This window comes from Cebus imitator, unplaced genomic scaffold, assembly GCF_001604975.1.
Source record: "Cebus imitator isolate Cc_AM_T3 unplaced genomic scaffold, Cebus_imitator-1.0 Scaffold106, whole genome shotgun sequence".
NCBI classification, from domain to species: domain Eukaryota; kingdom Metazoa; phylum Chordata; class Mammalia; order Primates; family Cebidae; genus Cebus; species Cebus imitator.
This window is the reverse complement of record NW_016107421.1, coordinates 4,935,888-4,945,389: the sequence shown is the minus strand read 5'-3', so window position 1 is coordinate 4,945,389 and position 9,502 is coordinate 4,935,888. Positions and strand designations below refer to the sequence as shown.

Here is a 9,502-nt window from a genome sequence, read left to right as displayed (position 1 = left end):
ACACACACAGAGACACACACAAACACAGATACACACAGAGACACACACACAGACACACACAGAGACACACACACACAGACACACACAGAGACACACACACACACACACATACACACAGACACACACACACAGACTTGTGAACATAGGGGCAAGGCTTGGCCCCTAGTGTGGCCTGGGGGGAGGTGGGAGAGCAGCTGAGGGGGGAACAGAGGAGAGAAGGGGAGGCAGTGTCCCGGGCACCCTCTTGGCCTTCATCTGTCCTGTGTACTGGACAGATTCCTGAGGTAACTCAGGCAAGTGATTTGAACTCTCTTTTCTGCTGCTGTGAAATGGGGACAATGACGGACCCTCCCCCAGGGGGCTGCTCTGAGAGTTTTATGAACACAAGTTCACAGTGCAGTGCCCGGCTCACGAAAACGCTGCTGCTGTTCCTGTCATACTTATTATTTCTTTGTGGCCCAAAGCCACTGCACCAGGGTACCCCCGGCTTCTCCACTCACAGGTGGTCACATCCTAAAAGCGGAGGACACTGGGGCCTGGTGTAGCCGACTGACCAGACCCTCACTGAGGGCCCAAGGCTGAGCTTGGGTCACGGACAGTGGAGTCCCACGGTTCCCACCAAGACAGATACCAGGATTAGTTCCTGAGGCCACCGCCCTGCTGTCAGCAAACCCTGGCTCCTCTCGTGATCCAGGGTAAGGCGCAGCCACGCCTGCTCTTCCTGGGGAAATGAGCCCACACCACAGCCACGGCTCCTCCAGAGAAGCCGAGAAGCCACTCAGGGCTCCTTCTGATCTCTCAGGCTGGGGATCCACTTGGGACTGGCCAGGTAGGGAGGCGGGGGCTGCCCGTGATGGGTGCACCTGTGGGAGTGGGGTGGGGACTGCAACACCCAGGAGGAGGCTCAGGGGCCCTTGGGGGAGGCTGCAGTGATGGGCTGCCTGGGTTCTGGGGGGCCCATCCAAGGCTGGGTGGGGGGTGGCCCCATGTGGCTGTGGCGTGCTAAAGCTGAATCTACAAGGCCATGGCACTGGCTGCCATGTTTGGATGGGGCTGCGATGTGGGGCAGAGGGAGAGGCCAAGTCGCAGGTGACGGGGGAGTGGACACTCTCAGTCACTGGAGAAGGGACAGGTCCTGGGGGGTGCAGGGGCCCGAAGTCAGAGGACACCAAGGAGGGACTGTAGAGGGAATCCTTTGGGGAGCCAGTGCATTCCGGAAGCCCAGCTTACAGGTGTGGGCATGGGCAGAAGCTTGGATGGGGATCAGGGAGGTGAGGGGCAGAGGGTCCAACCTGGTGACACCTTGGGGACAGACAGGAGGAACTTGCACCCGAGGCCCCAGCCATCTGTTGGGGGGAGGACGGCCCTTCCTGGTCTGTGATCTCAGTGCACACCCCCCTGGTCTGGACTATGTGGCTGGGGAGAGGGCAGCAGGGACCCTGGAATCCCCAGGAGCACCTCCGTACACTCAGCACTGGCCCCAGTGTCACCTCTGAGCAAAGGCCCCTGATGCCTCCTGTCAGAGGAAAGAGTCCGCAGGGCCTGGCTTTCCACCCTTCTCCCAGTGACGGGTTCCTGGAGGTGATGACACTTCCCAGGTTCAAGAATATCCTTTTAATCACACACCACTCATCCACAAACGCGGCTATGGGGTAAGCAATCTGGGCTGGGACCTTCCCAGAGGTAAGTCGGGGTCATGTCCCTGCCGCCTTCCTGGAGATCCCTGGCGGTGGCCTCCAGCCAGGGGGACTTCCAAGGTAATGCCAGAGCCTCGAGTACTCTGGACTCCTGTGAGCTCTTCTCGGCTGGAGGAAGAGGGGGCATTGCAGGCCTGCTGTGTCCCAAGGCCCCAGAAGCTTCCCCACCCAGGCCTGCCTGGCCTCACCCTGCAGCCTGGGTGCCGCCTACACGATGCCCTCTGTGCGCTTGCTCTGCCAGACCACCAGCGCCGTCACCAGCAGGGTCACCACGATGGGGACCACGACGAAGGGGTAGAGGATGCTGCTGGGCGGGTCCCGCACGGCCCTGCCTGAGACGGGGCAGCTCCTGAAGTAGTGCCCATGCACTGCCAGGAAGAACCTGTCCACCTCTGCGTTGGGCCAGAAGCAGCCCAGCTTCTCCGTCACCTGCCAGGTGCAGTCGGCCAGATCCCTGTAGCTCCTGCGGGTGGAAGAGGAGGTGGTGAGATGCTGGGCAAGTGGGGGAACCAAGGTGGGACTCCAGCTGGGGCCCTGCACTGCGGCCCCTCATGCAGCCACGAGGCCCTGAAGCTTAGCTCGAAGCCCCGGCACCGAGGCAGTGGCCCTGGATCCAGGAGGGCAGGACCCCGACGGCTCCAAGGGGATGCCCAGATAGCCCACATGGCACCCTGTGCCACAGGAAGCCCTGGCACGGCTGTGGGGCCTCTCACAGCTCTGCCTGAACAATGAGGATGAGCCCAGCTGGGTGGCTGATGAGGCCCGCGCCTCCCCCACCGGCTCCTCTGCCACCAGCTCCTCCACCACCTGGGGTGAGGTCCCAGCCTGGTGTCACACCCTGGGGACGGCGGGAGGGCAGAAGCCAGCTGCCTTGCTGCCCTGGGTGAAGATGGAAACCCAGGGTGGGCTCCGTGCATGACCATGGGTGAGGTGTGACTGTCATTTGCCGTGTGTGACTGTGTGTGCAGCTGTGACTGTTACTCTGTATGACTATGTTGTTCTGTGTGTGACTTGGGTGGGTGTAACTGTGTTCTGTGTGTGTGACTGTGTGTGTGTGACTGTTATTCTGTGTGATTGTGCATGACTATTATTCTCTGTGACTGTGTGTGACTGTGTGTGTGGCTTCCAGGTTAATGGCTGTTATTCTCTGTGTGTGACTGTGTGACTGTCATTTTCTGTGTGTGACTTGTTATTCCCTGTATGTGACTGTATGTGACTTATTCTATGTGTGACTATATGTGTGGGTGTGTTTTATTCTGTGTGTGTGACTGTGTTCTCTGTGTATGACCGTGTGAGTGTAACTTTTTTTTTTTGAGATGGAGTCTCACTCTGTTGCTCCATCGCCCAGGCTGGAGTGCAGTAGCATGATCTTGGCCCACTACAACCTCTGCCTACTGGGTTCAAGCAATTCTCCTGCCTCAGCCTCCTGAATAGCTGGGACTACAGGCATGTGCCACCATGCCCAGCTAATTTTTGTATTTTTTAGTAGTGACGGGGTTTCACCATGTTGGCCAGGATGGTCCTGAACCCGACCTCAGGTGACACGCCAACCTCGGCCTCCCAAAGGGCTGGGATTATAGGCATGAACCACTGTGCCCGGCTGTATAACTGTTATTCTCTGTGTGTGACTGTTATTCTGTGTGACTGTGTGTAACTGTGTTATTCTGTGTGATTGTTATTCTGTGTGACTTGTGACTGTTATTCTCTGTGTGACTGTGTGACCATGTGTGTGTGATGTATGTCACTGTGTGTTATTCTGTGACTGTGTTATTCTGTGACTGTGTATAACTGTTATTCTTTGTGTGATGGTGTCTTGCTGTTGTTCCCTGTGTGTGACTGTGTGTAACTGCATTATTCTGTGACTGTTATTCTGTGTGACTGTTACTCTCTGTGTGACTGTGTTATTCTGTGTGACTATAATTCTGTAACTGTTATTCTGTGACTGTGACATTCTGTGACTGTGACACCGTGTTTTTGTGTGTGTCACTGTTTCTGTGTGTGATTATGTGTGACTGTGCTATTCTGTGTGTGAGTGTAACTGTGTTATTCTGTGTGTATCCCTGTGTAACCTTCTTTGTGTGTGTGTGACTGTATATGACTGTGTTATTCTGCATGTGTCCCTGTAAGTGGGTGTAACTGTGTTATTCACTGTGTGTGTATCCCTCTGTGTGAGTGTAATTGTGTATTCTCTGTTGTGATTGTGTTATTCTGTGTCCCTGTATGTGGGTGTAACTGTTATTCGCTGTGTGTCCCTGTGTGTGGGTGTAACTGTTATTCTCTGTGTGTGTGACCGTGTGTGCAGGTGTGACTGTTATTCAATGGTGTGACTGTGTGTACAGGTGTGACTGTGTTATTCTGCGTCTGTGTCCCTGTGTGTGGGTATGACTGTTATTCTTTTTGTGTGTGTCCCTGTGTGTGGGTGTGACTGTGTTATTCTGTGTGTGTGACCCAGATGCATGTGACCCTGCGTGGACTTCACCACAGGACCTCTGACTGTATCCTGCCATGGCTGCAGGTGGCTTTACCCACAGGTATGGCTGCCACTAGGCTAGAGGGAAGGGAGTGGAGGTGGCCGTGCTGAGCCTGGGGCCCTGGGGGCACAGGCAGAGGGTGTGCCATTGGGGTGTTCCTTGGGCTTGGCTTAGAGAGAAGCCGTCACAGAGTCCCCTCTGCCCCAGGAATTCTAACCCTCGAAGCCACAGCAGTTGAGCTCATTCCCACCCCACCCTTTAGGTGCTGTCAGGACTCTGCTCCCCAGGGCTCTCAGGGGAGAGCAAATGCCATCTGTTTCTGAACAATTTTTCCATAGACATGGGTTTGTAGGCCACAGGATACCCTTTGAAATGAAGTGGACAAAACTCTTCCCAAGTGGACCAGGCCATTGGTGCTTTTCCGTGTCATCTTCCAACCCAGGACGTGGGTGTTGAGTGCCTCTTCTAGCAGAGGAAACTGAGGCTCGAGACAGCACTGGCCATGGGTAGAGCCCAGACCACGCCGGCTCCTTCCACCTCCAGCCCCGCACTCCCCCCACCCCCTGTGACCTCCAGCTTTACAGAACAGCCGAGACTCAGGAAGAAAGCCCCTTTGGTGCTGCATGGGGCTCAGAGCCTGTTCTCAGGGACCAATGGCCTCAGGGGGTCTCAGTGGCATTCATCATTGTCACCATCTCCATGACAATTGCTGCTATCACAAAGGTCCATGTGGCAGGCACGGGCTCTGTAGGGCCTGTGCGTGATCTCACTCACGCTCAGGGACCGCTGCTACCCATTGTTTTATGGACGGGGAAATGGAGGTTTGGAAAGAGAGGAGGGCTGCTGGGTGAGAGAGCCAGGGTGCGACTGCACGGGCCTCACACCTCACCACTGTCCTCGCCCTTGGTGGCCAAGTCTGGCCACAGCTTGGACACTTCCTTGTCTGGGTCCAAGTCGCACTCGCTGGGGATTGAGGCCACAGTGGGCATCCGTAATCCAGTGAGCCGAATGAGCCCTGACCCCATGCGGGGAGCCTGAGTGCCTCTAGGGCAGGTGCAAAGTCCCCTTCACCCCCGCATCTGCGATGCCAGCACAATGCCAGGTGTGATGCCAGGCTTACCATGGCAGTTGTGCCACCAGGGCTGCAGCCAGGGTAGGTACAGGCTCAAAGCCCTTTCCACCATCCCAGACTCTTCTATCCTGAGAAGCAGATGCCTTAGGCTGCTGAGGGAGGAACAGCACAGCCCATCACCCCCAGGGCACAGGCAAAGACATACCATGGCTGGGGAATGGTAGGAACTCTTCTTCCTTGGAAGGGCACCAGGAAACCATCGTGGCCTAGGATTCTGCACCACACAAAACAGAGGTCTCCTCTCACTGGGAAGGGACAGGAGAGTCACACCCAAGACCCCAGTAGGCCAGGCGTAGTGGCTCACACCTGTAATCCAAGCACTTTGGAGGCCAAGGCGGGCAGATCACCTAAGGTCGGGAGTTCAAGACCAGCCTGACCAACACGGTGAAACCCCGCCTTAAAAAAAAAAAAAAAAAAAAAGACCCTGGCAGAGTTTGTCTGCCACAGGGAGGAGGGGTAGGAATGCTGGGGTCAAGGGCACAGGGCAGGGCATGTCTAAACTGAGCCTGGACCAGGACGCAGAGAACCTCCCAAAGCCTACAACATAACCCTGGTGTAGAATAACAAGCAGCAGCCAGCTACTGCTGGGAGAAACTGGGCGAGATCTGTGCTGTGGCACAGCAGGCAAGAGAGCTGAAAGCGGAGGGTGGGGCACCACACTGAGGAAACTACCCCAGTGCCCTAGTCCCAACCATGGGCACAAGGCAATGGCAGCCCATTGCTAGAGGTACCTGAGGCCTCTGGTTCACTGAAGATAACCTTAGCAATGACAAATCCCAAACCCAGCTCAATTCCTGACAAGATTCATTCAAATCTCACACTAACAGCCTGACAGAAGAGGCTTACCCATTTCCACATGTAAAAACTATTGACCGTAGTTACCTCTGTTCTATACATGAATGTTTAGTATTCAATAAAAATTACCGTTTGTTTTTGTTTTTTTTTGTTGTTGTTGTTCAGAAGCAACAAAAAACAACCCATTGTCAAGAGGCAAAATAATGAATGGAATTAGACTCAGAGATGACCTAGATGCTGTAACTATCAGACAGGTACGTTAGAATGGCTAGTATGGTAAGGGGTCTACTGGAAAATGCAGACAATAAGCATGAAAAGACAGAGAATCTCAGCAGAGAGGTGGAAACTCAACGTCAAAGGCAGTTGCTAGAAATACAGAGACATGGCATCAGAGAGAATTCCTTCAGTGGGCCCGTCAGCAGACGTGACAACTGAGGAAAGAGAGAAATGGACAATAACATCAGTAGAAATTACCCAAGCTAAAACACAAAGAGAAAAACAAGTGTGGAAAAACTAGAGCATCCAAGAGCTGTGTAACATGACAATCCTGTAAATGAGATCAACTCTAACTCATAATGTGAGAGTCCCAGAAGAGGGAGCATGAATGGAGCAGAAGAAATACTTGAAGATATAATGGTTGAGGCTTTTCAAAAAGTAATAAAAGACATAAGATCACAGATCCAAGAAGCTCAAGAGAACCTCAGACAGGACAAAAAACAGCAGCTGCACCACCAAACACCATGTAGACACATCACAGTCCAACTGCTGAACACCAAAGAAAACGGGAAAAATTTCAAGTCGAGGGAAAAAGACATACAGAAGAACAGTGAGTTACAGCAGACTTCTTAATTTCTTATCAGAGGCTTGGCATGTGGGAGGACAATGGGCAACCTCTTTAAAGTATTAGGGCCTGCGGGGAGGGGAAACACACTCGTCAGCCTGGAATTCTATACCCAGAAAGAAATATCTTTCGAATATGAGGTTGAGGCCAGGCATATTGGCTCATGCCTGTAATCCTAGCACTTTGGGAGGCTGAGGCAGGTGGATCACTTGAGGTCAGGAGTTTCAGACCAGCCTGGCTAACATGGTGAAACCCTGTCTGTACCAAAAATACAAAAATTAGCTGTGTGTGGTGGCAGACACCTGTAATCCAAGCTACTTGGGAAGCCGAGGCAGGAGAATTACTTGAACCTGGGAGGCAGAGGTTGCAGTGAGCCGAGATCGCACCATTGCACCCCAGCCTGGGGGACAGAGCGAGACTCTATCTCAAAAAGAAAACAAAAAACAAAAGAGGCTGAAATAAGAACTTTTTGAGAAAAAAGTTGAGAGAATTCATTGCCAGCAGACCTGTGCTACAAGTAATGTCAAAGAAAGTTCTTCAGTCATAAGAAAGAATTTGAGATCCACATAGAGAAATGAAGAGCTCCAAAAACAGTGAAAATCAAGATAATGGAAGGGTACTTTTCCTTATTTTTAATCTAGAAAGTCAGTAAATAAATCAGAGGCCATAAATGAAATGTGAGGAGACCGCTGGGGGCTTTAAGAGGCTATACAGAAAAAGTAGGGGCCTGTCCAGCATGTAAGCACCCCTCCACCCCAGCCTTATCATACGGACAGTTTTTCCTCCCTGGCCGCACTCTAGGTCACTGCCCTGAGTGCACAGGGCCTCCCTCAGCCCATGCAAGTGGCCTAGTAGACGAGGCACGAGGAGGGAGGGCGTGGGCGGAGGCAGCAGAGGGTATGCGGGACCGTGCCCTGCCTGCGGGCCTTTGGGTGTGTGGTCTCTCCCTGTGAACAAGGACTCATGTTTCAAGAAGAAAACAGAAGTGGAAAAAGCCATAAGAAGTCATGACCATCTGAGTCTCATCGTGGGGAAAAAAATGAATGAGTACCTGTTATTGGCTGGCACACCCTAACTGTGAGACGTGTTATTGGTGCTGAAAACCAAAGCCCAGCCTTCTCAGCTGGTTGATCAACTATAGGGCTTCACAGTGAGAACGCTTTTTTTTTTCCCTGAGACAGAGTCTTGCTCTGTCACCCAGGCTGGAGTGCAATGGCACAGTCTTGGCTCACTGCAACCTCTATCCCCCAGCTTCAAGCGATTCTCCTGCCTCAGCCTCCCAAGTAGCTGGGACTACAGACGCAGTCCACCACACCTGACTAATTTTTGTATTTTTAGTAGAGATGGGGTTTCACCGTGTTGGCCAGGCTGATCTTGAACTCCTGACCTCAGCTGATCCACCCGCCTTGGCCTCCCAAACTGCTGGGATTACAGGGGTGAGCCACCATACCTGGCCAATGAACACTGCTTTGAATGATGATCCTCTCCCATCTCTCGGACCCACCAAAACTGCAGGCAGTTTAGTTTTTGGTGTTCTGCACATCCAGTGACACATGAGCCTGAACACTGTCCCTGTCCTCTGAAGAACGAACTGTGGTGTTTTAAGGAGGAACTACTGGCATCTCTGCACTGGGCAGCCAGAGCAGGAAGGGGCGGACGCAGGAAGCCACACCACCACAGACCCCACGCCAGGGCCACGCGGAGGCAGATGAGGCCGAGTGTGGATGGGCTATTCTGGGACCAGGAACTCTCTCCTTGATATGTTAGCCTTCTGGACTGCAGAGCCACCCATGTCTAAAAATAGCTGTATATGCAGTTGGCTGCTCACTTCATCCTGTTTATTTATACAGAAGTGACAGCTGAAACTTTCAATAAATGTTGTGAGCTCCACCAGTGAGGATGTGATAGAAGAATTGCCCTCGGAGTACGGACATTCTTCTGCCCAAAAGAACATAGAACTGACTGATGGACCCGAAATCGTCATGAAAAATACACTCTGGCTTTAACTCTCTCAAATTTCAGTTCTCATGTCACTGAGCAATTATCCTTTTTTGGCTAGGACTTTCTATTCTGGGGCTCTACGCAAACTTTGCTTGGAATGTTCGTGAATCCTACAGTGGGAGTTTCCAGTGTATCTGCGTCCCAAGTCAAAGCCCAGCACCACAGTTCATAGTTGTTTACTTGCTGGTAAGAGTGTGATCACTGATGCTGACTGGTGACTTGTCTACGCTGGGGACACCCTGGGGTTGCAGTTGTTCCCAGCTACCCCTGGCTGGCCGTAATATGAAATATCTGAGCCTGGGCCCTGGCACCCACAGACCTGGGTTCAAACCCCAGCTCCACCTCTTACCCAGAGTGGTCCTGGAGACCTCATTTGCTTGCTCAAGCCTTGGTCTCCTATTACAATGAAGCGACAGGCGCTCACTTGACTGTGACTTATAAAGTATACATTTCTTGGGCCGGGCGCAGTGGCTCAAGCCTGTAATCCCAGCACTTTGGGAGGCCAAGGCAGGTGGATCACGAGGTCAAGAGATCGAGACCATCCTGGTCAACATGGTGAAACCCC

At 52.8% G+C, this 9,502-nt stretch overlaps 1 protein-coding gene across 2 annotated transcripts in view; it reads right to left on the bottom strand.

Moving 5' to 3' along the window:
• Nucleotides 1-853: 853 nt before the first annotated feature.
• The window catches only part of RAMP1 (receptor activity modifying protein 1), a 54,176-nt gene continuing 45,527 nt past the window's right edge, over nt 854-9,502 (bottom strand). Inside the window, exons 3-4 of one of the 2 annotated variants that reach the window (XM_017537803.2) lie at nt 1,890-2,160; nt 854-870 (exon numbers count right to left, since the gene is read on the bottom strand). In XM_017537803.2, coding sequence (XP_017393292.1) covers nt 1,905-2,160 — 256 coding nt within the window. In that variant the 3' untranslated portion in view covers nt 854-870; nt 1,890-1,904. Of the gene's footprint in view, nt 871-1,594; nt 2,161-9,502 lie in introns of those variants that run through there. The other variant, XM_017537802.2, reaches the window with a different exon arrangement.